The sequence below is a fragment of the Hibiscus syriacus genome, unplaced genomic scaffold, assembly GCF_006381635.1.
Source record: "Hibiscus syriacus cultivar Baekdansim isolate YM2019G1 unplaced genomic scaffold, ASM638163v2 tig00110332_pilon, whole genome shotgun sequence".
Taxonomy (NCBI): domain Eukaryota; kingdom Viridiplantae; phylum Streptophyta; class Magnoliopsida; order Malvales; family Malvaceae; genus Hibiscus; species Hibiscus syriacus.
Window position 1 is genome coordinate 5,345,649 of NW_024062688.1, and position 14,693 is coordinate 5,360,341.

The window sequence follows — 14,693 nt, forward strand, 5'->3', positions numbered from 1 at the left end:
ACACATCAAACTAGATGCTTCGGGCTGTCAAGGAAGCATTTTTCAGCTTGTGAGATCATCTGGACGAAACCCTCTTTGCAGATAAGATCATTCCAAGAACAGAACTGTTCGAAATTCGGACCTGCCTCTTGCTGAGGGGTTTCCGAAGCTCGGTTCACGGTAGCTCATCTTCTACACACAATTCGCTCCAAGATGCATAAGAAATGAAGGCTCAAGAGCTAGTCTGCTAGGCTAGAGATTTGTGTTTAAACCCTCTCATTCGAGTCGAAACCATTGGAAGACAATATTCTTCCAATTCTTTTAATTGAAAGTATATCCATAGCAATATACATAAACAATATCTCCATTCCAATCATTTTCATAATAGTAATATGCTAAATATTTCTTTTGCAAAGTGACGGAAAGTTCTCCACCAGTTTATCGAAGCATAACTTTCGTAAACAATATCAAAATCTCGAAACGATATACACATAATCTGTGGCAATATACATATATATACACAAAACAGCCCTAGTTTTGCAGCATAGTCGTCATATATTACTTGAAAGGGAGAAAGAGTATGACAAGGTACCCGTATAATTCTCGAATAATTTGGCAGCAGAAGTTTCGGGTAAGCTTGTTTTTCTATTAAGCCCATTGTGGAACCCTACAGCAATGTCCTACTGCTTCTGTCATAGCTGACTCCAACATGATCGAAAGGAAGTATTACGATCATCTCAAAAGGAATCAACGGCCAGGCCGGAAAGAACTTTCTGCTTAATGAAGCCGCCAGTGCATGTTAGGCACGGAGAGGGCTACACTAACCCAAACTCGATCCATAAGTTTCCCAACAGAAAGACTTGGTGACACCCCATTGTCCCAGTCGAGTCGAATATCTTCCAAATATAATCCTTCACACGGCAGGCTATCACTGCAGACAAATCTTATTGCTTCCTCGGTAGCTCAAGTTCCCTTAATGTGTACATAGGATATGTTTTCCACTTTAACAGCCAATATCTGCACTCCATCAAATTAATAGTCGACACAATTACCATTGCATTAATCTACGACATTAAACTCCGAGAACGATAGAAAGTGAGCTATCTTCTATAGTTGCGAAAACACGACTAAAGAGAGAAGGAAAATGTACCTCTCATAAAGTTCGATTTCTAGGCATAAAAAATATGAAATTGTTTGCAGGGTTGCATTATAAAGAACCGATACCTGTTTAGCACATGGCAGGTCGAATCACAGTAATATTGGTCAATGATGATCGGATATGCTGTTGAAAAATAAAGCATGGGCGGCTGAAATAATGGGAAGCAATTTGGAAGCATTTTTGGACGGCAAATTTGGTCAAATTTGGCCACCAAATTGTTGAATTTATGTAATGAGTAAATGATAAATTTAGTCATTGTAATTTAGGGTATTTACAAGATTGGTCCTTAAGCTTCAACTATAAATACTCTAACTCATTTAGCTTCAAAACCATCTCAAAGCATTCTAGCTTTCTCCCAATACTAGAGAATTTATAGAGTTTTCTTGAGAGTTGTTTTCTCCTTTTTATCAAGAGATAATTATCATTGTTTTCTCCTTGGTAGATCGAGAGAGGTTGTAATTCCTATTTTCTCATAGTGAAATTCTTCTACCGTTGCCTGTGGTTTTTACCATATATTATTTAGGGATTTTCCAAGTAAATTTTGTGTCTCTTTTATCTTCAATTGGTATCAGAGCCAGATTTGAGTGTGCAATATCTGCTTATTGTTTTTGTGGTTGCCACCAAAAGGTGGATCCTCAAACATAAGAAAGTAAGAATGTATTACCCATTTTTTGAAGGTTCCAGAGAACTATTCACGATAGTGAAATAGTGGGAGCTATCCGTAATAGAAGTTATGGCAACGAAATTTGATATTAAAAAATTCAATGGGAGAAATTTCTCATTGTAGAAATTGAAGATGAAGGCTATCATGAGGAAAGACGGTTGCCTGGTAGCTATTAGTGAAAGACCGGTAAATTTCAAAAATGACAACAAATGGATTGAGATGGACGGGAATGCTATGGTAAACTTTCATCTAGCATTAGCAGATGAAGTATTGTCAAGCATCGAGAAGAAGAAGACAGCTAAGGAGATATGAGATCATCTCACCAAATTGTACGAGGTCATATCATTGCACAATAAAATTTTCCTTAAGAGGAAATTGTACACTCTCCGTATGCCAAAATCTACTTCAGTAGCAGAGCACTTAAACACATTGAACACTTTATTTTCTCAGCTTACATCCTTAAGATATACAATAGGAGAACAATAACGTGTTGAACTTCTACTTCAAAGTCTACCTGATTCGTATGATCAACTCATCATCAACTTGACAAACAGTAATGTCACCAGTCTAGTCATCGATGACGTTGCAGCTGTTGTTCTACAAGAAGAAAACCGGTGCAAGAACAAGGAAGACAGACAAGTAAATCTGCAACAAGCAAAAGTGTTGAAAACGATGAGAGGGAAATCAACAGAACGTGGCCAAAGTAGCAGTCACAAACATTGTAGATCAAAGTCGAGAAACAAGAAGAATTTAAAGTGTTATAATTGTGAAAAAAATGGTCACTTGAAAAAGGATTGTTAGAGTCTAAATAAAAACTCCAATCCACAAGGCAATACCGCAAACACTTCAGATGATGGAGATGTTCTATGTTGTGGAGCGTTAATCACCGTGGAAGATAGAAAGAGATTTGCAGATATATGGCTCATTGATTCGGGAGCAACATATCACATGACCTCAAGAAGAGAATGGTTCTATCATTACGAATATGTCTCATGAGGATCTGTGTATAGTTGCAATGATCATGCCTTAGAGATCGTTGGTGTTGGAACCATCAAATTGAAGATGTATGATGGAACAATTAAAGTTGTTCGAGATGTACGGCACGTGAAAGGCCTGAAGAAAAATTTATTATTCTACGGATTGTTGGATAATAATGCAAGCAAGATTGAAACACAGAATGGAATCATGAAAGTGTTCTGTGGAGCGCTTGTGGTGCTGAAAGGCGAAAAGATAGCAGCAAACTTGTACATGCTGAAGGGGGAGACTTTGCTAGAAGCAGAAGCCTCTGTTGCCTCATGTAGTTCAGATTCTGCAATGCTATGGCATCAGAAACTTGGACACATGTCAGAACAAGGAATGAAAATCATTGTAGAGCAAAAGCTACTTTCAGGCTTAACAAAGGTATTACTTCCTTTGTGTGAGCATTGCATAACAAGTAAGAAGCACCAGTTGAAATTCAACATATAAAATTCTAGAGGCAAAGGTGTTCTAGATTTGGTTCACTCTGACGTATGGCAAGCACCAGTTACATCCCTAGGCGGAGCAAAATACTTTGTCTCATTTATTAATGATTACTCCAGGAGATGTTGGGTGTACCCTATTAAGAACAAGTCAGATGTGTTTTCAACTTTCAAAAACTTCAAAGCGCGGGTGGAACTTGATTCTGGAAATAAGATCAAGTGTTTCAAAACAAATAATGGAGGAGAATACACAAGTGAAGAATTTGATGACTTTTACAGAAAATAAGGCATCAAAAGACAGTGCACAATGGTGAATACTCCTCAACAAAATGGAGTGGAAGAGTGAATGGACAGAACCTTGTTATAGAGAATAAGAGCAATGTTAAGAGCTGCAGGCCTAGAAAAATCATTTTGGGCAGAAGCAGTCAATACCATATGTTATTTGGTGAATCGAGCTCCATCAACTGCAATAGATCTGAAGACACCAATGGAGATGTGGACTGGTAAACTAGCTGATTATTCAAACCTCCATGTATTTAGAAGTATTGTGTACGTGATGTGCAACTTCCAAGAAATTTCAAAGTTAGATCCAAAATCCAGGAAATGCAAATTCTTGGGGTATGCTGATGGTGTAAAGGGGTATCGCTTGTGGATTCCACTACCCGCAAAGTGATCATTAGCAGGGATGTTATCTTTGTAGAAGATAAACTACAAAGAAAAGAAGACGATGATAGCACTAAAAAGTCAGAGACTACACAGATACATGTGGAAAAGAAGGTTGAAGAAGGAGATTTTCTGAAGCAGAACCAGTACATGATGAACAAGAACCATAGAGTTATGAAGCTCCAACAACTCGTCAATCAGATCGTGTGAGAAGATGTCCCAACTGGCACTCAGATTATGTTATAGAAGGAAATGTTGCATACTGCGTTTTAACAGAGGACGGTGAGCTATCAACATACCATGAGGCAATAAACAGCTCAGATGTTTCATTATGGATGATGGCGATGCAAGAAGAAATTGAAGCCCTTCATAAAAATAATACATGGGACCTTGTGCCACTATCACAAGGAATGAAGCCAATGGTAACAAATTGGTCTTCAAAATCAAGCGAAATGGTGACGATCAAGTGGAGAGGTATCGTGCAAGACTGGTGGTAAAAGGATATGCTCAAAAAGAATGTATTGATTTCAATGAAATCTTTTCTCCTTTGGTTCTACTAACAACAGTTCGAGTAGTCTTGGCAATGTGGGCTACATTGAACTTACATCTAGAGCAGCTCTAGATGTTAAAACAACTTTTCTTCATGGAAATCTTGAAGAAGAGATTTATATGCTCCAGTCTGAAGGTTTTGAAGAAGACGAAAAGAACAACTTGGTTTACAAGTTGAACAAATCTTTGTACGGTCTAAAGCAGGTGCCGAGGTGTTGGTATAAGAGATTTGATTCCTTCATTATATGCCTTGGATACAACAGACTTAACGCAGACCCTTGTGCCTATTTTAAGAGGTCGGGTGATAACGATTTTGTTATATTGCTGTTGTATATGGATGACGTGTTGGTTGCAGGACCCAACAAAGATCATATTGAAGAATTAAGGCACAACCGGTTATGGAATTTGAAATAAGGACTTGAGATCAGCAAACAAGATTCTAAGGATGCAAATTCACCGAGACAGAAGTAATAGGAAGATTTGGCTTTCACAAAAGAATTACTTGAAGAAGATCTTGTCAAGATTCAACATGCAAGATTGTAAGCCAAATTCTACCCCTCTTCCTATTAACTTCAAATTATCATCCAGTATGAGTCCTAGTAGTGAAGAATAGAGGATAGAGATGTCTCGAGTATCGTATGCATCAACAGTGGGAAGTTTAATGTTCGCTATGATATGCACAAGACCAGACATTGCACAAGCAGTGTGAGTGGTTAGTCGGTGCATGGCGAATCCAGGCGAAGAGCATTGGAATACAGTAAAGATAATCCTAAGATACATCAAAGGAACCTCAAATGTTGCATTATGTTAAGGAGGATCAAACTTACTAATCAATGGGTATGTAGATTCTGACTATGTAGGGGATTTTGATAAAAGAAAATCTACTACAAGATATGTGTTCAAAGTTGTTGGTGGAGCTGTAAGTTGGGTTTCAAAATTGTAGTCAGTTGTGGCTACGTCCATAACAGAGGCAGAATATGTAGCAGCTACACAAGCCAGTAAAGAAGCAATTTGGTTGAAGATGTTATTGGAAGAGCTTGGGCACAATCAAGAGTATGACTCTCTGTTTTTTTACAGTCAAAGCGCCTTGCATTTAGCAAGAAATCCATCATTTCATTCAAGGAAAAAACACATACGAGTTCAGTAACATTCTATTAGTGAAAAGGTGGAAGAAGGGACGGTAGATATAAAGAAGATCCATACCAAAGACAATATAGTATATTTCATGATGAAGGCGATCAATGCCGATAAATTTACTTGGTGTCGATCCTCTTGTGGCCTGTCAGAAACATAAGCAACATGAAGGTACATGGTAGAAATAATGGTGTGAAGATATGATTGTTCCAATCAAATCTTCAAGTGGGATATTGTTGGAAAAAAAAAGCATGGGCGGCTGAAATAATGGGGCAGCAATTTGAAAGCATTATTGGACGGCAAATTTGGTCAAATTTGGCCAACAAATTATTGAATTTATGTAATGGGTAAATGACAAATTTAGTCATTGTAATTTAGGGTATTTACAAGATTAGTCCTTAAATACCCTAACTCATTTAGCTTCAAAACCATCCCAAAGCATTCTAGCTTTATCTCAATACTAGAGAATTTAGAGAGTTTTCTTGAGAGTTGTTTTCTCCTTTTTATCAAGAGAGCATTATCATTGTTTTCTCTTTAGTAGATCGAGAGATGTTATAATTCTTATTTTCGCATAGTAAAATTCTTCTACCGTTACCTATGGTTTTTACTCTATATTATTTAGGGTTTTTCCACGTAAATTTTGTGTCTCTTTTATCTTCATTTTTATTTTATCAAATTATCAGTTGTAATTTTTCTCTATCCGATAGCCGTCTTCCGCAACATATGCTACATTCTCCATCAATATATTCGTGAAATTCGTATCCGAAGCATAACCGTTACCTCCCTGGGAAAGATATATGAAAAAACAGGATTACCAAGTATGAATGACCTAGTTTTTAATATCATTTTATACACACATGAACACGATAAAAAGACATTTATGAGAACTTGACTATATCTACCATGTTTTTATCCGCACCCCATTCTCGGTGTTGGAAATCAAGGCTCTGTCGACAAGTATATTATGAACATTTGTCGAAGAGTTCGACTTTCCCAAGCTTCCGATGCTAATCATAGCATGCCAAAGCAGGGATTCAAATTGCGGTCGCGTTTTCGGTCGCGAACATAACGGATGCTATCACGGTTACTGCGGGTATCGCGGATGTGAATTTTTTTGAAATTCACACTTATTATAAAATATAGTAATTATAATTATAGAAAATCACTTTTAATGATTTTTAGAGTATTTTCTAACACTTATAGACTTTTATTAATACATAAAAACAATTTATTTAATTTTATGTGGTAAATTCATAAGGCCATAACAATAACCCAAATACTCCATTATATTTAAATTTATATGGTTCTTTTGGGTCCAAACTTCAAACCCAAAAAACCTAAATATTAAAAGTAAAATAATAATAATAATAATAATAATAATAATAATAATAATAATAAATATATAAATAAAACATAAAAAAATCTTTAAATCCCTAGCCTAAGGAACGGGTAAAGATAAAACATAAAAAAATATCATCCTTCTTCTAACGTGAAAATGGAGGACTGGAGGCAGAACGCAGAACGCAGAAGCAGCAAAGATTTCTTCTTTTCTTTTTTTCAAATGCATCCTTTTTCTTTTCTTTGTTATTTTTCTTAAATTTTTCTTATTTTTTCTACAAAAAATATTCACAAAACTACAAAATTGATAGATTTGTGAAGATTTTCTGTCAAAATTTTTTCATATCAATGTTGGTTGATGCATGTTACAAGAAGCAAGAAGGAAGAACTTAGAACAATCAAGTATTTTACTTATTTGAAATTGTGAGATTCTCTTTAAAGTGAAAGCTTTTTTCTTCTGATTTTTCTTTGAATTTGAGCTTGGGAAGTGAAATTTGAGAGGATTTTTAAGTTGCAAGCAAAAAAAAATAGATTTCAATTTGGGGTTGTTTTTTCTGTTGCTTTTTGTTTTTATCTTTTGTATCGATTCTAAAATTGTGAATTTGTGATTACTTTTTTTTCAATTTTTATATAAAGTAAAATGATTTTTACAGGTTTTACAGAGAATATATTATTTCATTTTTACTTTTTTTTACTTTTGTTGGAAAATACATTTATTTTTATATATGAATTGCTATTTTTTTTGAAGTAATTGTGTTGTTGATGATGTTTGATATTGTAACGGGGATTAACGGGGAAAACGGTCTGTTATAGTCACGATCGACCGTTACCTGTTAAATTACGGCCGTTATCGGTTGTTATAGGTGTAATTTCGTTTCACACCGTGATTTCAGCTGATATTAATAACGGAGGCCGCCAATACCACGATATAAAGGCCGTTATACAGTTACACGCCGTTTTTTGAATCCTTGTGTCAAAGTTATTAAGCCTACTCATGCTGACCCTAATTTTAGCCGGTCGGAAAAAATGATCTTACATTCTTACCCTATACCATGGCCAGGTCCACAAACAAAGTTTCTGATTTGGACACGAGAAGTATTGCCGACTATCGAAACACAATCATCTCCTAAAAGAATATCAAGCAAGAATCAACATAAGAAACTCCAGTACATGTAATCATGAAAAGAAGATGTAAACTACAAAGATATTATATTTTTAAACATTTCGACCGAATTTTCCAACTATTATTTCGAAATCCATATAAACAAAAGCTGTAGAAAAGAAAAAAACGAAAAGATGGAAACAAAACCAACCTGTTCTTACAATGCTATTCTTCACTTCAACACAGCGGCATGAACTGATGTGAGTTCCATCAGTGTTCGGGCTAGTAGCGGGTGCTATCACCTTAAGATTGGATATTGTAACCCGTAGACAATTAGTAAAGGCAACGTGCATCTGTTGACTGTTTACCATCATAAGATCATGGACTTTCAGATCCTTGCACTTGTGGAATGTCAAAGCCTGCATTTCATTTGTGAAAACAATAAGACTGCGTTTGGTTCGCGGAGTCTTACATTACCAAGGAAATGTTTTTTTCTAAAATTATATTCTCACGTTTGGTTCACGGAATCTTACATTACCGGGAATACTCTTTTCCCAGTAGTAACATTTTTTGGTTAAAATGGTAGGAATATCATTACCTCCAAATTCTTAGATAATCTTACATTCCCATCACTTTGGACAAGAATACCCTTAGACTAATGAATTCTTTTTATAATGATCCTTCTAAATTCTTATTTTTTATACTTTACTAAAAATATTAATAATATTGAGAATTTAAATATTTTATATTTTTTAATATTTTACTATTTATAATTTTATGGAATGAAAAAAAATAGTATTATTGTAAAAATGTAATTATTTAAAATGATATTTTACTACCATAATATTATTTTTATATTATATTATATTTTATATAAATAAATATAATACTTATGAACATTATTTAAAAATATAAATATAATATATTAATTATATTAATTATATATTAAATGTAATTTCTCCTCAAAAGTTAGATAATATAACGATTAAAATATTTTTATGAATTTCCATTCAAATATTTATAAATTAATATTAAAGTTTAACTTTAAAAAAATATCAAAGGATAATTTGGTAAAATATGCATCCCAGTAATCTTATATTCCTCTAACCAAACACTGTAATATTACATTCCTGCTAAACAAACCAAACAAGATAATATTAATATTCTCATAATAATGTTATATTCCAGTAATGTTATTCCTAAAGATAATATTACATTTAGTGAACCAAACGCTCCTAAGGAGAACATAACATTCCTGGAGGCCAGCTAGTAAAGAAGAAAATACATGGAACTAAGTATCATTTCCGAAATAAGATCGCAGGACCTACTGTTGGAGCATGCCGACATGGCTGCAACAAAAAAGGAAACCAAAGCCACGTTAAGAATAGCTCAAAGAAAAATCTCAGAGAAAATACATAGATACAAAAATTTGGAGCATCAGTACATTCGATTTCTTTCTTTTGCACGACCAAGCCCACCATTGCTATCCCAGCCCATTGATCATGCCTCCTCCAGCGACACGGAGAATTTTCACCTCATGAAAGTAGAACCACTTGCTACGATTCAGACCATCCCATACATGGGGGGTTTTCGGAGCAACAATCGTACCCAAAATCTATTTAAAGACAACTCCAAGCAGCACCCAGAATCGACGTTAAGTACAAATATAAACAAAATAGAGATACATCAATTGATTACAAAATTCGAATTATCAACTTCTGGTCACTTACCATCAAAGTGATCTTCGATCTGCAAGGCCCGCCAAGCTGAACAGGATGAATCAGATAAGTATATCCAGCTGGTATTTCAATCCTTATTCGACCTCGGAAAGAGCATGCTACATTCCAGGCCTTCTCAAAAGCCTAAAAGCAGTAATACATTGCAATATCAGCAAACAATTTATGTCCAAACAAATTGGTTACATTTAACATCAAAATACACACTTTACATGAAAACCAGATGACTTCTTTTTCTGAACTAAAATTTTGGGTAAATAAAACCATTGGCCCTATAATACCATAAATTCTCATAATCAAATTTCAAAATGTTAATAACTAAATTCAACTACACTATGAACCAATGAATGAACAATATTCAAAAGAAAAGAAAAAACTTGGAAGGTATTGAATTCAATCCATCTTCACCGCTGAAACATTATCAAATTATTCCAGAAAAAAATTGTTACCTTAGAGTCATTATGGTAACCATTTCCTTTAGCCCCAAAATCAATGATAGATAGAACCTTTTTAGCTATGGGTAAGATTGTTGGTGACCCAGATTGAGGGAGCAGTAAAAGTGAGTCAGTCAAGTTCAAAGCTTTCTGAATGTACTGCAACACAGGATCGCATTGACATAAAAAAGCAAATGAAAACGATGATGTTGCATGTTGAACGTGAAGAACTAAAGATAAATCCTGGGTTTTTCATTGTGTGAAACCAAAGTAAAGAAGAAGAAGAAAGAAGAGATGCTAACAGAGATTTGCTAAAAATGGTGTGGGGTTTCAAGAAGAATGCAGTAAGCTTCAAAACATAGGATGTTTCTGGTTCTTTAATGTGAATAAAGATTATCTCTCCTTTTTTTTTTCCTTTTTCTTTTTAATGAGAAAATTACACCTGTTCAAATGTCGGTATCATAAATCCGAATCCGACTTGTTTGGTTTTTTTTAGATAAAGCATCTAGTAATTCAGATTAACTAGGTCCTAATTACTGTTTAATAATTTAAAATAAATTAATATAAATTTAACTATACAAATTTTAATATATATATATATATATATATATATATATATAGTTTTAGTAACAAGCAAATAGTTTATTGAAAATTATGAATGAAAGCATACTAATAAGAAAAGTCCCTAGCTTTTGTAATTTTTTCAATTGTATTTTTAAATTTTTTATTGATAATTTAAATTTTAAAATTTTATTTTTTAAATAAGTTGTTTTATGGTCAATTGACTATCAATTAATTAATAATATTTTTGATGACATGGTAGGACAATATTAAAAGTATAATTGAAAAAAAAAACACAAACATTGAGGCTTTTTTACTGTTAAAATTTTTCACTCTTAATTTATAATTTATTTAAATATGTGCATTCATTTTATAGTATTATTTATTTCTAAAATATTTTTATTTGAATTATTATAAAATATAAAAATATAAACCAAAAATAAATTAAAAGAAGTATGAGATTATAAATAAAAAAATATAAATCATAATATAGTAAAATATATTTTTTATTTTCAATCATTATATTATTAAAGTTATAATTTATTAGCATGTATTCTTTTAAACACAAGTCTAAAACTAATAAGTACACAAGTTTTTGCATTCACGATACAGATGAAAATGTATTTTATATTTACACAAAAATATATTTATAAATTTATTAAATGAATAACCAAGTAGAATGATAAAGAATTTGTATATAAATTTATTAATTTTATGCTCCACCACTAAATAGTGTTTTTAGTTTATTTTATTTAAAGACATGATGAAATTATAAATTAATAATGAAAAATACATAATAACAAGAAAAAGTCTCAGTGTTCGATTGTTTCTTCAATTGCACTACTATATTGTTATGCCACGGTAGAAAATTATTGACCGTCAATTGATCATCTATGTAACATCCAAATTTTGAGTAAACGGATTTTAAATGATCAATCAATATAATTGGATAATTAGATTTGTTGGGGTAAATTTGAGCATGCTTGGGGTGAATTAGGGATAATTTGAGCTCCAATATCGTATGCGGGTTAATTATTTAGTTTAATACGGAACAAAACAAATTAATTAAGGATTTATGACATTTATTACAATGACTTAAAATTCGTCACGTAAAGAGTTTTAATAAAATTATTTTTTTATTCAAACTTTTTATTTTGATGTGATAAAATTTAATAAAAAATATATTTTATTTGAACTTATCAATTCAACGTGACGAGTTTGAATAAAAAATATTATTTGAGCAAACTCATCACCTTAACGTGATGAGTTCTTTCAACATTGTAACAAATGTCATAGGTCCCAAAATAAATTTTTATATGCCATGTTAAACTAATTAATAAAAATGTTTGCCCTGTTGAAAAAACCCTACGAGAATTAGGCTCAACTAGACCTATGAGATAAATTTGTAATTTTATTTAAGTATTATATAAAATTATAAAAAGAAAATAATCTAATCTTATAAGAATATTATTTTAAATTTGTAATTTTATATAGAGAGAAAAGGGGAATGGTGTCCTAATGAAATTTAATAATTATTTATTTTATCAATTTTTTATATGAAGCTTGTTATTTATCTCATGAAATAATTTTGTAAATTGCTTAGTTTATCTCTGTTTTTTTTAAATTTCTGATATCAAAGGAAAAAGCGAGAAGAACAGAAGAGATTCATCTTCTTTTAAGAAAAGGCAAAGTACCATTACAAAAATATAATAAATAAACTCTCTAAAAAGAACAATAAAACCATAAAAATTAGAAAAGCATAATCATCACCAAAAAAGTACTACAAAATGCTAAGGGACAATTCCCATTTGTCACACCTCAAGTCTCTCTTAAATTGCCTTCGAACACCTGCAATTTCAAGTCAAATAAATAATATTAATTAGAATTTTAATAAATAATAACATGGTCAAATACACAAATGATCATTAAACAACGTTGAAATAATTTTTCCGATCACTAAATTTTAGAAGTTATAAAATGATTAACTTATCAATTTGTTATAAAATTATCATTACACATTGTATTAAGGTTCATTTTGTAATAAACGATAAGTTTAAAGACCATTTTGTAACCGTTTAAGAAGTTAGTGATCATTTTATAGCTTCTAAAGTTTTAATAGCAAAAAAGTCATTTTAGTATAATTTAGTGATCATTTATATATTTTACAATAATAGTAAGTAATTGAAGAATATGGAAAACGAAATGTACCCAAAAATGGATGGTACGTTTAGCATGTGTTTTAGTATGAAGATCTATTGCTGAAGTCCCTTGGGGCACTGCATCTGAAACATTCCATTCGGCTAGCGAAATTATGTTCGTTGCAACCCGACCTTGTACACAACCAGTCGCCGGATTTCCAACCGGATCGATTTCCTCCGAATCCTCTCGACCGAGTCATATCAAAGTCGTAACCTCCGACGGCCGACTCATCCTTGAACGTGCCACAATTGAAGCAAGTCGAGCGGCTGGCGAAATTGTGAGTGCCGCAGTTTCCCGCGGTGCAGTACCAATCACCGGGTCGAACATCCGAGCCAGTGGCCGCCGCGGTAAACCCGAACGTCGACGCACTACGAGCACCAAATCCACCAGACCGGGATTCCCCACAACGTTGGCAGTTGTCCCTCCTTTGGAAGTTCAAGTGCTGGCATGACCTGCAGTTCCAATCTCCTGGTCTGCTCATGTTTTCTTACGAAAACACAAACACGAACACACTATCTCAGGGAAAAAAACGAAATATTAAAGATTAAAAGTTATAAGATTACAAAGAAAGCAAACCTTCGTTTGGGGTAAAATCAAAATGATATAATCAAAGGGGTGAAGTTGAAGGAAAATGACCGAATGAGGGGCTGTTTATATACAACACTTTGAGCAGAGGAAAAAGGAATACATGGAGGACTGTATACGTACTTTCTCGTGTTCTTCACATCTTGCCTTGATAAATGAAATATTCATATATAAAAAAAAACCTTAAAGAGATAAAGGCAAATTCCGGCTATGATTCCAAAGACCACAAATTTGAATTTTTGAACAAATGATTCTCTTCTCGACCTTTTCTTTTTATCTATGTATCACCATTTTCTAACTATCACCTGTTATAAATTGTCTATCGAAATCACATGTTTCTAGCAGCACATGAACGAAGGTGTGTCACAGCACTCATATTAAGTATATCTTTACAATAATATTTTTAAATATTCGGAAAAAAAACTAATATCTAATAATAAGAGATTTGCGACCGTATCACAACCTTTTTTTTACAAAATTTGTATAATTTTTCCGTTTTCTTCCTTATTTATCCTTTTTCTCATTTTAGTTATTGACAATGTTCTCATTTTAGTTATTGATAATGTAGGTAACGTGTTTAAAACTTATCGTTAATCATCTCTTCATGATCATGATCATCTCTAATTTTAATTTTATTCAAAAAATTTCTAACCCGACTCGATTCGATTTCAAATATTATGATATTTTGGCAGCCCGGCAAATGACGCAGCAGAAAAGCAAAAGGGAGATCCTGTTACCCGATAAACACAACAAAGCTGATATAAAAGAAAATATGTTTACTCAAGTGCTGAAACCATCAACATTACACTAAAATCTCTTTGACCATTTGCCTTTGGGGCCCTCCTCCTTACGAGCCGGCATTTTTGCAAATAATTACATGAATGAAAATAGACGATTAAGATTAACCGTGAGAAATAAAAAAAAAATATTCTTTAAAAAAAATAAGGAGATAATCTCAGCAGTCTATTTTTACTCGTATAATGATCATACAAAAATGTAAAACTAAAAATCTTACACCAAGTGTAAATGAATCCCAACTCATTATGAGACATACTATATATATTTTGCATTCAAACCATGTTACGTGATTAAATTATAAATATGTAACATAATTCAAATGAATGATACAA

General features: G+C 32.9%; 1 protein-coding gene and 1 pseudogene across 1 annotated transcript; both read right to left on the bottom strand.

The window, feature by feature from the left end:
- Positions 1-602: 602 nt before the first annotated feature.
- Positions 603-10,474, bottom strand: LOC120119998 (annotated as a pseudogene).
- Positions 10,475-12,428: 1,954 nt separating this feature from the next.
- On the bottom strand, positions 12,429-13,698 carry LOC120119818 (zinc finger Ran-binding domain-containing protein 2-like). The gene is made up of 3 exons (XM_039139621.1): positions 13,555-13,698; positions 12,988-13,464; positions 12,429-12,627 (listed from the first exon to the last, which is right to left on the bottom strand). Exon 2 carries the CDS (start codon positions 13,457-13,459, stop codon positions 13,019-13,021), a length of 441 nt encoding a protein of 146 aa, XP_038995552.1. The 5' UTR covers positions 13,460-13,464; positions 13,555-13,698; the 3' UTR covers positions 12,429-12,627; positions 12,988-13,018.
- Between the last annotated feature and the right edge of the window lie 995 nt (positions 13,699-14,693).

Bases quoted from the DNA above. Each gene is read 5' to 3' on its own strand.
- LOC120119818 (XM_039139621.1), bottom strand. From the start codon at position 13,459: ATGAGCAGACCAGGAGATTGGAACTGCAGGTCATGCCAGCACTTGAAC.